Source organism: Amblyomma mixtum, chromosome 5 (genome assembly GCF_055824585.1).
Source record: "Amblyomma mixtum isolate Tamu chromosome 5, ASM5582458v1, whole genome shotgun sequence".
In the NCBI taxonomy this organism is placed as follows: domain Eukaryota; kingdom Metazoa; phylum Arthropoda; class Arachnida; order Ixodida; family Ixodidae; genus Amblyomma; species Amblyomma mixtum.
In genome coordinates this window covers 107,572,974-107,588,093 of record NC_143016.1, presented here as the reverse complement: position 1 = coordinate 107,588,093, position 15,120 = coordinate 107,572,974, and the positions used below count along the sequence as shown (strand labels likewise).

The window sequence follows — 15,120 nt, the reverse complement described above, 5'->3', positions numbered from 1 at the left end:
TGACTATCCGAGAAATTGCGGAAGAGGTGGACATCAGCAATTTTTCTGCACATTCCATTATCACCGAAGATTTGGCCATGGAGAGAGTTGCGGCGAAATTCGTGCCGAAGCTGCTGACGGTGGAGAAAAAGCAGCTTCATGTTGAAGTCTCACAGGAGATGCTGGATTCCACAAACAGTTACCCTGACTTCACCGACGCCGTAATCACTAGTGACGAGTCTTGGGTGTACGGGTACGACTCGGAAACCAAATCCCAGTCGTCACAGAGGACGCATTCCACGTCACCAAGACCAAAGAAGGCCCGCCAAGTGCGCAGCAATGTCAAAGTGATGCTGACTGCTTTTTTGACTCCCTCTGTGTGGCACACCACGAGTACGCACCCCACAGGATCAAAGAATGACTAAAGAGTACTACAGGGATGTCCTCCATCGCCTACGTGGTGCTGTGCGGCGCAAGAGACCGGAGTTGAGGTCAAGAAGAAATTGGCGCATCCCTCGCGGCACTGCTCCTGCACATTCCTCGAATTTGATTCAGACTTTTCTGGCGAAAAACCAGACTCCTGTAGTTCAACAGGCTCCTTACTCTCATGATATGTCCCCCTACGACTTCTGGCTGTTTCCTAATATCAAGAGGCCATTGAAAGGAGCGCGATTTCAGAAAAGAAAGGACATTATGGCTGCAACGACAGCAGAGCTAAATTCCATTCCGAAAAGGGCCTTTTCGGAATACTTCCAACAATGGCAGCACCGCTGGGAGATGTATATGGAGTCCCAAGGAGACTACTTTGAAGGTGATTAGGTTTCTAACGCTCCAGTTATGCCAGTTTTTTTTCTTCGGCCAAAGGTCGGATACTTTTCTAACAGACCTCGTACAGGCTTACATAAAGAAGGCTTACAATGCAGCAGTGTTTTGTTTTGCAATTCCCAATAATAGCTCGTACAGTTGGTGACATGTGTGAACTAAACGGCAGCGTATTTACAGCGCATCCTGCACGTAATAAACACGCGCACGTACCAGCAGCAGCATGATGACCAGACCACACATGCCGGTATAAGAAGCCTTCGCTGAGGTTCAATTGAAGTCTCCTCATGGACCAAAACAAGAGATTTTGTGAAGAATGCTTACTGATAAGCTCGCGTAGATATGCTCGTATACAACGCAAGGGTGCGCACTTAGCGTTAGCCAAGGGCTTATAAACCACTACATCTTGCCTATATGAAAATGACGCATATAGTAGCTGGAAGTCGCCTAAAGGAAGCAGGATCATACGTGCACTGATATTTTGGTGCTCGCTAAAGAATTCAAGAATCCGGATGGGTGAACCTAATCTGGAGCCCAACAACGCTGCGCGCTTTATACTAGTGGCGCTCGCCTCGGAGCGTAAAAACCATGTGAGTTATGATTAACAGTTGCCTAGAATGTCATTGAGCGTCATTGAAAACCATAAATAGCGTCATTCTCGCAAATGCTGCTTTGTTATTAAATAGCGCAGAACAAGCAAGAGATATCCGGAGCATCTACTCCACTAGCGCATAACTTGAACATGCAACGCTTGGCGGTTTTTCTCATTGCTGCTGCCATTGCCGGCACAAGTCCGCTCAGCCTAATCGCAACCCGTGCGCGCAAGCGTACGCAACCTTATGCTCCGGACGACCTCGCGCACTTCCTTGGAAGTGTGAAAATAAAAACAAAGAGGAATTAGGCTCCAGGCCAAAGCTAGCTCTTTTAGAAATTGCTTAGTTCCTGGTCTGTTCCGACTCTTACTCTCAAAGTTGCGAAGTTTTTCAGTTATTGTCTACGTAATTAATTGTGTTAACCAGGAGTAAAAGATACTGCAGCGTGTTCCACCTGAACGCGAGCAATTCTGATTCAGCTACGCTGGCGTGAAGAATTAATCGTTTCTGAAAACCCCCTTTACTTTATCTCGGACACTTTGCATTGCAGAATATTTAGGCTCATATGCATAGATTGCGTGCTAATACTTCTGCTAGGATAGCTCCCGAATAGCATCCTTTTACGCAACTGACTCCTGTCGAGTCAGTTCTCGGTATGCAATGCGCAGTGTTCAGGTCCCGCAAGACTTTAAACTGTAAATGTAAAAGGTCCTAATGACCACGGGCTTGTGCGTAAAGAAAAGAGGGAAAGTTGAAGTGCTCCGCAGTCAATACGCACGTCTAAATTTTTAATTCAGGCCCAAATTTATTAGCCTCATTAAGCTCTGCTTTACGTCCTTAAGCGACACACAAGCTGAAAACTTCGCAACAGCTTACAGCTATATATTATCACGAAACATACCCAGTTTTTCAACGAGCCATAAAAAAACAAAAAAAACATGGAGGACTGCGCGGGCACAGCACTCACTGAAAGCCTGTCACAGGCACGACGCTCAACTTGGGACGTTAGGAGATGTGCCCATGGCTCGAATAACTTCAATTTGATTTCATCTGACTTGAACGCGATAAATTAAAAATAGTGTGACATTCGCCCTCGACTTTCACATTAAAAGTTTCGAGACTTTAAACCTTACCCTCAACAACTCCTAACGTTAATGTACCTAGCCGCGAGAGCAAGGGTAAAAATCAACTTCATGCAAGAGCTTTCTCGACCCATTTAAAAGCGCGCAATTAAGTAATCAAATGTAGAAAGATAGCATGTCTTGTCTTTTTTTTTTTTGTAAACAACGAGAACTAGTTTTTAAAACAAAGTGAGTATAAAGTACACACTGTTCTCAACCCACAAAGAGCGGCTACCGATGCCAGCCGCTGTAAAACAGCCATTCACACTGCTTTCCGAAAGGCGGCAAGCGCGGGGTACGCATAGCGGCATCGCAATCAAACACGGCTCACATCGGCGCTGCTACAGAGCCCCGACCGCTTATGCTAACTATTTAATTCCCTCCCCGGCCGCTTGTCTAAACAAACCCGATCCGCGCAATCTCGTAACCGCAGCCCGCGGGGCCCGCGGGGCCGGCATCGTGTTGACCCGTCGAGGGCAACGATTTACAACGACCTGACGGGCGGGTGCCTATATAGGGCTTTGCATCGTGGAAGAAAACGCTTGCTGGCGCTTGTTGCACTTATAGCTAGGTTATTACGCACAGTGTACAAACAGCATTTTCGGCTCCGGCAAAAGTTCTGGTCGCAAACTTTATTTATTTCTCTCCTTTTTAAAGCGCAGATGAGACGAAGTGGCAAGTATGGAGAAAGATAAGGTATTGAACGTTGCTAGGAGGCGAATGAAGGTTTTCTGGAAAACAAAAAGAGAACGAAATTCTAGCGGGGAACTCAGTGTGCTGCATTGTTGATGCTTTCGGAAGCTGCATAACCCACACTATGACGTAATCTAACACTCGAAAGTTTCAAAGTAAAGCTTTTAATCACGCAAATTTGAACATTCCAGTACTGGTGTCAGAAAGGCTGCGCAACGTAGTGTACACCCTTGTTCCCGGCTTTAACAATCTCTTGTAACGATTCTGGTTGTCAGTCTTTTGTTTACAGTTTTAGTGGGAATGCGTATTCTTGCCCAGATCAAGACATTGACCTTGAGAAGAAGCTGTACTGCAATGCTGATGGACATAACAAAAAACATGCTCTCGTTTTCTTTCCTTGAGTGCGTTGCTAGGCGGTTTAGCTAAGCAGTGTATTCTCCACTCAATTCCTGGCTGTCAGCATCGTGACATGGTGGTGTGCCAAAGAGCCACACACTCGGCCTCTAATCCTGAAGGACGTCGTATGGAAGCCGCCATTTCGTTTCATAGTTTCGACTGTGTGGCGCCGTGTTCTCAAAGCTTATTAATTACGACAGTCGAGGAGATACTAGCCAAAGCATCACCCAATAACTTGCTTTTCTGAGGACGAAGAAAAATGTTTTGTCCAATCTACTCGCTCTTCTGTGTCGGGTATTTTAATTATGCTCAGCTCAACGTAGCGGCGATGTAAGCAGGTTCCTTGAAGAGCGGGCAGCAAAAACTGATCTAAACGAAAAATTAACCCCCTTGTCATCACACTGGACGTCACTGATGTGCTGGGAGACTAGCTGAATAAACTAAAAACAACAACAAAATAGTAAGAAACGGATATAACTGGGAAAGGCGGCAGCACGTCGGACAGGCTGGCGGATACAGATGAGTTTGCGGCGCGCACTGATAGAGCGAACCAGCGAGAGAGAGAGAGAGAAAAAGAGAGAGGAGGAAATCGAAGGTGTCGCTCGCAAAAAAGCGGCGAGGAAGGCGCCTAGGGAGCGAACTCGCGGTTCTGATTACTGTCAGGGAGCCGACCACCTCCTACCCTCCTTTGCCGACGAAGCCTGACAAATGGGCGTCTGCCGCCAGCGGCAACAATTTGGCCGATTCCGAACCGGCCGGGAGGGGTGCCCGCGCAGGCATTTATCTCCGAGCCCCGCCCGAGTGACGCGTGAGCGTGATGCCACCGCCGGAGCTGGCCTGTGCCGAGAGCTCCGTGCCATGACCTTTGCTCTCTTAGCTGCAAGGCGTTTGCGTTGGTGCACGCGGGCCTCACACCTCACGATGTCGCTCCAATTCGTTCAAACTGTACACACATTTGAGAGTCTCACTGCGGCGAATACGGGAGTTCGGCTATTTGCACTGGCGAAGCTGTATGATATTAATGTATGATACTCTTCCCGCGAGGAACGCAGCCAGGAGTATTCATTAAAAGAGTAGAAAACTGAGCTAGTTGGTTCATACTTCTGGGTGGGTACAGCGGGAACAACAAAACGCAGACGCAGAAAGAAACACACAGAACGAGGACAGCTTCGTTTTCGTTCTGTGTGTTTCTTTCTGCGTCCGCGTTTTGTTGTTCCTGCTGTACCCACCCAGAAGCAGGAGTAGTCTGTGGGAGCTTCGCTCTATGGCCTTGTTATTCCTGCTCGACAACTTTTTGACGTGATAGCTCTCTCAAGTCTGGGTATAAATGTGACAGTGTTTGAGTTTTTATCCATACGTGCACGTCTGCGCATGAGTGCTTGCTGATTTCACTTCTTTCTTGAAATATAGCCTTTCAACCTACCTTTGGAGTTCTACGCATTGCGCCCAAGCTTACCTAATGCCTAGTGTCAGGTATCTTCGTATTAACTGTGCTTTCTCTTATAATTAGTTTGGCGCACGAACTAAAGCTGTTTAGGAAGCTGATAAAGCTCGTCCCAATCGGTTGATACATAACGTTAATAAAAGGAATGTTTTCTGTTAGTATGCAGCTGTTCCCCTTACTGCGTCCAACCCACAAAGAAAATAATTATTATGGTTGGCGCTCATTTGGTACGTAGACACCAAATAAATTGTGCAATTCGTGGGTCGATAATACTGTTTTAAGGTCTGTAGCCGAGTGCTTCTAACATCCACACACCAAAAGTTTCATTCGTTGAGGATTTGTATAAACCACAATACGAAGGCTTGCTCTGAGCTTGCAAGAACAATAACAACACAAATAAAAAACTCTTGGTGAGTCGCAGTTGTCACTTTTTGCCGCGCCCTACTACATATATGAACAGATCTGATTGACGATGATCTAAGCTGATCTAAGATGATCTAAGCTTTTATATATAGTCTACACGATATAAATTACTGATGAAAAAAGAGTAATAAAGCAGTGATATGGTCGTCAACTGGTTAGGAAGGTTCCTGTCGCAGCTTTAGAATAAATACAGAAAATTTTAGTTCCCCAAGTTTCAACAGGACCAGGCCCTTTAGTTATTGCACATAGTCGTTCATCCTTGCCGGTATCCTTAGAAAGACTTGCAGCAATCAGAATATTCCGTTCTTCTCCCTCCTTGAAGCTAGACGAAAAGAATGTCTCGCGCATTCACGGGGTACCGACGTAGCCGAAATATATCATCCGTCGGTGGCCCATCGACCAGAGCAATCAATTCTAGACTGAGTCGATGCCCACCGATTTTTGCGAAGGATTCAGCGTAGCCAAGTGCATTGCATAGGCACATGGAACGTCGTTTTATTGTGGCTGGCCGATCTACGAAGTGTGCTGTCTAAATTAGGCCTCCTGGGCTGTTTATTTTTAATAAATGGTAGTATTGAAAGACGTTAAATTATATACATTCAAGTTAAGCTACCTTCAAACGTATTTCCAAGGTGCTGGTTTCCATTTAGTGGCAACTGTTGACGGCACCCTTTTATCACCGGTGGAAAAACCATTAAACAAGACGTTCTAAAATTTTCAGGATTGAATGAGATATCGTTCAATTTTATCAGATGGTAAAACATTTACAGCCCAGGATGCAGAACTTATTCAGCATTTCTCGTAGGGGTCGCGTAGACACCTTCAACGTCGCACCCTCTGTGACAAGGACGGATCTGCCTAATTGGCAGGACTCGTCGACGCTTAGAGAGGAATAGCGAAGAATGAGAGTGGGAATAAAGATAAAAAAGAGATCTGTGGCGTCGCTTTAGGACGGTAGAGCAACAGCGGATCAGCAATCACAGTTTTCTGCTGCTGCTTCTCATGACACTCGCTCGTTTTTGAGCTTGGCTGAACGTCTCACTAAAACTATAAAAAAATGTGAGAGCTCGGGCAAGCCAAGGACAACATATGTACGCTACATTATTGAATGGTGCTTAGCTATCGCATTACGCAGTGCTTAACCATTATTATGCGTAAACGTCTAGATGAGTAGTGTTTCTGATTGGTTAATGCCGACTGCAGTCTATCCAAAGCAGTGAGCCACATTGGTGGGAAGGAGGAGCAATTACGGTAGGACTTACACGCCATGTAACAATTCACTCTCAGGTTTAAAGGGCAGGGGGTCAAGTTCTGCCTCCAGGCCGTCAAGCTGTTCTCCAGAAGGTGTGTTTCGAATTAATGCCGTATATTTATTTACAGCACAGCCGCTATCGCAAAGTTAGCGCCAGGAGATAACAACGCGTTACTGAACTCTTACAGCACGAAGAAGGATACAGCGGATGCTGTCTCCAATGTTTAGTTTCAAGGCAGCGCAATGGATATGAAGGGATAACTGAAAAGTAATGCGCGAGTTGCAAGCCTACTAACAACGGGAATCATAAATTTATCAGACCATTTGGTGAAGGAAAGGTAGTGTCGCTATTTACAGACTTGTAGCAGACACGAATGGTCTCGCGTTGATTTGAGATTAGGTGAATGCAACAACCTACGGTAGCGGATCCCGGGTGGTATGCTCCTGCGACATTTTTGCTTGAATTTCGCCACGCCTCTAAACACATGTTCTGTAGCAGGTATTGCATAATGTCCCGCAGCGCCCGTTAATATGTAAACTGCAGATGTAGAAGGATTGGTTTATATATGCGTCGTTCTTAATGCGTTGGAAAGAACTGAATTCATGATTGCAACATTAGAAACACGCAGGATGTTCCAGGACTAGTACAGATACATATATCGAAAAGTGCTTAGCATTGGCCCTATAATTTAACGGTGTGAAATTAAAAATGCATTACACGCAAGCAGGTGGTAATCAGCTTAGCTATAAACACTACTAAATGAAGAAAATATAGTTTGTTTCCTTCCCCGAGCGCGGATATGATTGCATGTAAATGCGGAGAAATTAAATTACGCACCTAGCCACTATACGTCCGAACACGACGAGGACGTTTAGAGGGTGAGTCATTCAACACAACGTTTTCGCCTCCTCGCCCGATTTTTCGCTACTTCGTTTATGTTGTGGTCTGACTTCCGAGATCAAGGCGCGCGGCAAGACAGAGAGTCCTGCTTGCTAGGCGTACGCGCCCAGACGAGACAAAACAACAAGAAATAATAGGTTGCGGTTGCCTCCCTGGCGCCACCGACGCGTCAAAACGCGTAATTTAGATTCGAAAAAACCGTTTGCGTTTCTTCCCTTTCCGAGGAAAACAAATCGTCTCGGGGAGAGGAAATGGCAGCCGAGCGGTTGCGTGCCTCCAGCGCGTAGAACGTGTGCGCGATGTGCCGAAAAGCGGGCAGCGGAAAGATGAGTAAAGCTGCTGCCTCCGCTCCTCCTTTACAAACGAACAACGGAAAACGGCGGATCCAGAGGCAGCGTGCAGAAAGAGAAGGAAAAAAACAACGACGCTTCGTGCGCCGCGGTCTCCGAATTGTAAGGAACCGTGCGAGCGCAAGAGGGCTCTCTCAGGGCTCGCGCCCGCACACGAGGAGGCATTGTGTAATGCACGATATGAAATTTGTTTACCCTTTCATCTTGTCTTTCTCCCTCTTCTTCTTTTCCCCGCTCTCTCTCCCTCTCTCGAGAATACACATTGCCGCCGCCGCCTCGGCTCCAGCGCTTCCAACAGTGTACCCGTCTCTGGTAACAACATTTTCCCTTATTCGCAGCTCGCGCGGTACCCCCGCACCCTACAACCCACTTCCTCCATTTGCTCAACGCCGTCCGCATTTCCTTTACCTCCGCACGCGCTTCTTGCTACGTATCTCTCTTTTGTTTCACCGAGGTTCCTTGTCGGCGCTCAGGGAGCGAGTGGGTGGGTAAAGCTTTATGGTGCGTTGCACGCGGGAGGCGCCGTTCACGATCCCACGGAGATGAAACAGGTTTTCTCAAAAGCCCATTTGTGCGCGTGTTGCACCGCTGTGTGCAGGCTGCGACTTGCTTTTCTAAGCGTATATGTATATTTTTTATTTTTTCAGTGTGCGGTGTGACGAGCTCGAAAACAGAATGGTTGGTTTTACGGAGGGATGCGTCAGGAGGCGTCCCACTGTGTTGGAGACAAGTGGGATAATTACATAAGATGAAACACAAATAAATACGAGATGATATTCGTAACTGCGGGCTTTCGAGAAAGAGAGCTAACAAGTCGGCAGTGAGAAAGGGCCGTTGACTTGCCAGCAATCTTGTAAAGCAACCGCGGCGGAAATTCAGCCCTTCTCTGTAGTATACGAAGGGGTTGGGGCATCTACCCCGATTTGAGGCTCTCTCGAGAGACACCCAGCCGCTATCCCGCGCTGCTTGCTTGCGTGCTTCCCTGCTGGGTGTTTTTCTGGGTAGCAGTGGCTCCTGTCACTTTTAAACTGCGCAGCGAAGGGTTAAGAAATCTCTCTATACAGTCCACGGATATCAGACTGGACAATGTCACCGAAGTTGTGAGAAAGAGAGGAAAAAAGAACAGCACTTATGATTTCCAATAGCCGCAGCTAATAGTCATTTTTAAATGTGGTGGCAGAGCGCAAAGGTAGCTACGCCGCAAATATAAATATATGAGCCTGAAAAACGTTAAGTTCGGTTAGCCATGCTTTCGCAAATACGCATTTAATGAGCCACATCGAATACATTACTGGTGAATGCGCAGTGCTTATCAGAAATTTTCCAACTAATGCGCAAGCTTCTCGCGTTTTTGAAGCATTAGACAGAGCAAAAGCTTTACTCTTTATCGTATTCAAAAGTGCCTAAACTCTCAGGACCACAGCAAGAAGACCAGCGCAAGGGTCAGCTACGTTAAGGCGGTAACGCCAAGTTGTGAAGGTACCTTTCAAGTAGTACAAAACATTATACACCAAAGGCAACACAAAGCTACACCGTCCTAGTGTCACGCTCCGAAACGAGTTCGATCATGTGGGACTTTTAAACTAGCACTCATTAAAATCTCAACAGACGGGCAATAAATTTTGTTTTGATGGAAATGCGGACAATGCAACCGGGAATCAAGCGAGGAACACACTGGCTAGCAGGAGGCTCCACGGCGGCAGACGAGAATGAAGGAGGAGTGGAGGGTCTCAAGTTCATTTCCTAGGCTTGGCGCCGTGATTGCTGACGAGAGGAAAGGAGGGGGGATGGGGGAGTGGAGAGTGAGGAGGCAGTGCGGAAGCCCATGACGAGCACGCGAACGAAGAATCTGCTGCCTGTCGGATCTGGGCCGCACGGTGGCGCTAGCCACGTGACAGACGAACAGAGTTGGTTGCACCGAGGAGACGGGAAAGAGAGTGCGATGATGCCGGAATGCGCCAATTTAGGCCAAGAAAGCGCCAGCAGACACCGATTGGGAGCAGCGGCCCCAGTCAAGGAGGCAGGCGTACAGGATGGAGCGTTGTCCCTAATAACGCCCCAGCGAGGGGAACAAGGGAAGAGAAACGATGACCGCAGCCGAGGCCGGCCAGAGAGGCCATCGATTTTCAATTATGGCCTCCAACGCGGGGGAGGCTCGTGACGAACCAGAAACGAGCGGAGGGGAGTGTGAGAAAGAGGGAATCCCGCGGCCAGACCACAGGGAATGTGCGAAGGGAAAGGAATTACCTAAAAAAAAGAAAACACCCCTAGACTTCGTACACTGCGCCTTTCTACGCCCGAGCTTGAAGGGGGTACTTTGGAAGAAATGTAAACGTCAATGACAGCGCGTTAATTTGACTGAGAGAGATGTAAGACGAGAGCGATGCGATGCGGCGTGGACCAGTGCGAAGTACAAAACAAAGAAAATTAGAAGAAGGCGGTGACAGCACATGAATCCGTTGTCACGCTATTCCTTTTCCATGCATTAAATCAGGCTCACAAACGGCATGCAGAGAGGAGTAGTCGTTAGCGACACTCCTGACAACTTCGGAGGCATCCGAGCGATTATAAATAAATTGCTTAGTTTAGATTTTTTAGAGCTGAGTCTCTACAGTTGGGGCTCTGTAAGCCTTACATTCAGCAGCGGGATGTCACTAGGCGTTACGTCCTCCCGGAAGAAGGGGAGGAAGGACGAGGAGGAAGAAGGGCAAAAGAGGAAGGAGAGAGGGAGAGTAAACTCGTGAGTTTGAGCTACTAATGACATAAAACACATGTAGACCTTACATATTAGGTACCTGTTACACGTTATTGCATGATACATATTAGTAGCACGCAAGCGTGGAATGTTTGTCAGGTATTGTATAATGCTTCAATAGTGAAAAAAAATCTCTTAGCCAATCCTGTGTGGATTGTTTGAATGCGTTAGCATATGTTGCTATACTTAGCTTCGTTATATCAGAGGTAGGCCCAATAAAGTTCGCTACATCCGATGTGGTACAGTGGTACACTTGGGTTCATTTTATCCGACGACACCACATCAAGTTCGTTATATTTGCAGTAACACAAGAAAGTTTGTTATATTTGAGGTTAGCCATGAAAGTTTGTTATATCCAATGTGGCTTACTTAGGTTCGTTATACCGAAAGCTGACACACTACAGTTGGTTATGCTCATTATATGGGCGGGAAACTCCCAACGGCGTGACACACTGTTCAGCCTGCCAAAAGCATAGAGGGACCGGTGACTCTGATATGTGTTTCGCTTTCACTTTCAGATATAGAAATGGAAGAAACGCGCGACGCAACCGCTGCGTCACACTAGGGAGGAGTTGCGTTCACTGCTACCGCCTTGCATGCGTAATTACGCAAATTCAGTGGAAACTTTCGGGGCGAATATCTCGGAATACGCATGATCTAGAAGAGGTCTACCCAATGGAGTAGTCTAGAAATGCGAACGCTTCATTGTATTCATTATAAACACTCACATTAGCTTCAGTGACTAAAAGTTCATCTTCATATTTCAGTTAATTAGGTGCCTGATGGTCACAATCATTATCTCACTTTGTGTCCCGCTGACAGCATAATTTATGTGAAGAGCTAGATGTAACTTACCGCTCATTGCATAATCTTAAGAAATCTGCGTAGCTTGCCTCTCGCCCTCCTGTACAGGTCGTCACATTTTGAACTATACCATACGTCCAAGCGTGCAGGTAACCTATCCAATCTATGCTTGGGTGATTGTGATTTGTTCAGAATGATTTCTGACAATATAAACGTTTTTTTTTAGGATTTATTTTTTCAGCGATGTGCAGTTTTAGTTTGTAGATTTCGCCTTCTTTTCTTGTTCGCCTTATTCTTTTCTCTAGCAGGTGTACGCGAATAATTGCTATTGACTACTCATACCAGAATCAATCAGCAGTGTTGGTGCCTGTAAAGCGTGCACTGCTGCAGTATTGTTAGTATTGCGGTGGAGCTTCCTAATCCAGCTCCAGGAAGCATGGCAGTCGGAATGCGATCACTTAAATATTGAATCGACATTTATACTTCGGCCCGCAATAAATGCTAGAAAATGACGAAAATGTGCACATGGCACTCCTGAGGCCTGAAATATGTACAAGGTGGCGTTCCAAGAAACTGAGCCGGAGTTTAAAAGTATATCGGTGCAATCTACGGGGATCCAAATGGAAGCATCTTGTTAGCCACTCTATATAGAGAAAATAAAGCAGCTTTTGTATTCTGTATTTTGAACAAGCAGTAAGCGTGTCTATATTTCTTTCCATTTCTGAATTTAGGTGTTGGGATTAAAATTCCTGAGCAACACGCGAATGGCTCACAAAGCAAGGAAGGCAACGCTGCTGGGGCATATTTTCCCGCATCTGCTATTTTATTTCACTATCTCCTCTGCGCATTTAATGTATGTGAAATACGAATGTTTCATTTCCTAGTTCGCAACTAGATCTGCCTCAAAATACACACGGCCAATGCTGCGGCGTGATGCAGAGAGAAAAAAAATGATGGCAGTCCAAATTCCGTTGAAAAAAAATCTCTGCCTATCCCGTAACCGAGAGTAGAGTAAGCATGAAATGTTTACGGGCATAACACATTGGTTGTAGATGGTACTAGTCAAAATCTTCAAATGGGTCTAGTGTTCTACGCGCCACACCACACCACGCCCTTCTTGTTGCGTCGAAGTGATCGCCTGCAATAGAGCGGGCTTAGGTAGGCAGCCGCGAACCGTGGCGGCCTTGTCGCTTTCGGGAGCGGCCTCATATCATGGCGTTGTCGGCAGGGGCGAGCAGTCTTCTGCTGTGGCGTATGACTCGCAAAGCGATCGCTTTCCGCAAGACGTTTCCTACCTCTCCTTTCATCAGGCTCCATTGCTCGGCTTAGTTTGGTTTGGTTTAGTTTATGGGGTTTAACGTCCCAAAGCGACTAAGGCTATGAGAGACGCCGTAGTGGAGGGCTCCGGAAATTTCGACCACCTGGGGTTCTTTAACGTGCACTGACATCGCACAGTACACGGGCCTCGAATTTCTCCTCCAAAGAAATTCAGCCGCCGCGGCCGGGATCGAACCCGCGTCTTTCGGGCCAGCAGCCGAGCACCATAGCCACTGAGCCACCGCTGCGGCCCATTGCTCGGCTTAAGCAAGCAGCTGTGACGGTGGTGGTATTGGAATGCAGGACGATGCAGAAGCGTACGCGGACACGATGAGACGCAGGCCTGACAAGAATGTATATGCAGCGCGTCTGAAGACCAAGCGGCCGGTCTTTTACATGCGTGAGTGTGGGACCGCAGCGCCATCCTTGGGATGGCGTGGAAGCAGTTTTTCAGCCAAAAGCCCTTCTCGCCCTGGAGCTCCCCTCTTGCTCTCGTCTTGTCTTGTTAAATCTCGTACGGCGCCCGGATGTTCTCGTTTCAGTGCCCGGATGAGTGAAATTCAGTGCCCGGATGAGTGGAATGCAGTGCCCGGATGTTGGCTCTCGGTCTCGGCGTGACGTCACTACAATACCGGCAACGGCATTTCATGCTAAAAGCATTTCATGCATAATACGTGGCATGCTGTCTTTTCGGTCACTGGCACGAATGCTTGAGGGACATAGACAGCGTAACAAGGAATGAGAACTGTTTCGCGGCACAGCATAGAGGCTGAACAGTGCGCTATACGAACATCAACAATAAGCGGCAACCATGGCTAAGTCCCTTAGATACGCAACGCTTCTTTGTATATAATACACGCGGCTAGTAGCGCTCCTCTGAATCACATTTGTCGGGTTTAGCCGAGTATAATTCTTACGACCTGAGAGAAAGTATTACTTCCTGACAATTAAGATGTGTGTTCTAGTGTGTTTATTTTATCTTCTGCGGAGAGTGAAGAGAATAATTTTAACAGAAACAAAGAAGGCTTAGCAAAATCGATTCACATGCCTCGCTAGATTGCTGTGGCTTTGTAAATATGCGGTATGGCGTTGTCGGCTGAAAATGTGCCTTGAGACTGACAAAAATAAAATAGCGCCAGAAGATTTTCAAAAGTGAATTTCATAAATGGCCCCCGCAGTGCAGTAAGGTCAGCTGAAAGGAACGGGCGCCGTCTGCTCATTACAAGCTTATCATGGCACTCCTTGACAGGTACGGCCTGGTTAATATTCAGCCCAGAAAAAATTTAAAGGGAAGCGTATTTCTCAAGTTCCACTCTCTCGCACCGCTAACCACACCGTAAATCATGACACGAGTCAGCAAGACTCATGAAAACTTAAGAAGAACGCTTTCGTCGAGGCTCACCTGATAGTCTTGGCTTGGCTCGGTGTCCGGCTGCGCGAGTCCCTGCAGCTTCTCCTTGGAGCGCAGGCTGGCGCGCCGGACCAGGTACGCCACGGATCCGGCCACCACCAGGACCAGCACGGTTCCGCAGGCCACCAGCGTGGCCACCAGCATTCGGCCATCGCCGGGGCGAACCAGTTCCAGTTGAGCCTGCAGGAGCGATAAGAAAGGAGATAAGTTAGATGACCAGGCATATTGCCTTGACAGGCGGTAGCCAGTAGCAGAGTAATTGAGAAAATCATAGTGTGGTATATGATATGGTATATGGCATGGTATATGGTATGGTATATGGTATGGTATATGGTATGGTATATGGTATGGTATATGGTATGGTATATGGTATGGTATATGGTATGGTATATGGTATGGTATATGGTATGGTATATGGTATGGTATATGGTATGGTATATGGTATGGTATATGGTATGGTATATGGTATGGTATATGGTATGGTATATGGTATGGGTTGGTTGGTTGGTTGGTTGGTTTATGGGGTTTAACGTCCCAAAGCGACTAAGGCTATGAGAGACGCCGTAGTGGAGGGCTCCGGAAATTTCGACCACCTGGGGTTCTTTAACGTGCACTGACATCGCACAGTACACGGTAGTATATGGTATATGGTACAGTATATGGTATGGTATGGTATATGGTAAGGTATGGTATATGGTATGGTATGGTATATGGTAAGGTATGGTATATGGTATGGTATATGGTGTGGTGTATGTTATGGTGTAGCATATGGTATGGTATTGGTATGGTATGTGGTATGGTATATGCTATGGTATCTGGTATGGTATACAGTATGGCATACGGTATGGTATACGGTATG

General features: G+C 46.9%; 1 protein-coding gene across 1 annotated transcript in view; it reads right to left on the bottom strand.

Annotated features, from left to right (window-relative positions):
* IA-2 (tyrosine phosphatase IA-2) overlaps nucleotides 1–15,120 on the bottom strand; it is a 514,718-nt gene that overhangs the window by 80,384 nt on the left and 419,214 nt on the right. The window contains exon 14 of the mRNA XM_089545824.1: nucleotides 14,253–14,441. Within this exon, the coding sequence (XP_089401950.1) occupies nucleotides 14,253–14,441 (189 nt within the window). The remainder of the gene's footprint in view (nucleotides 1–14,252; nucleotides 14,442–15,120) is intronic.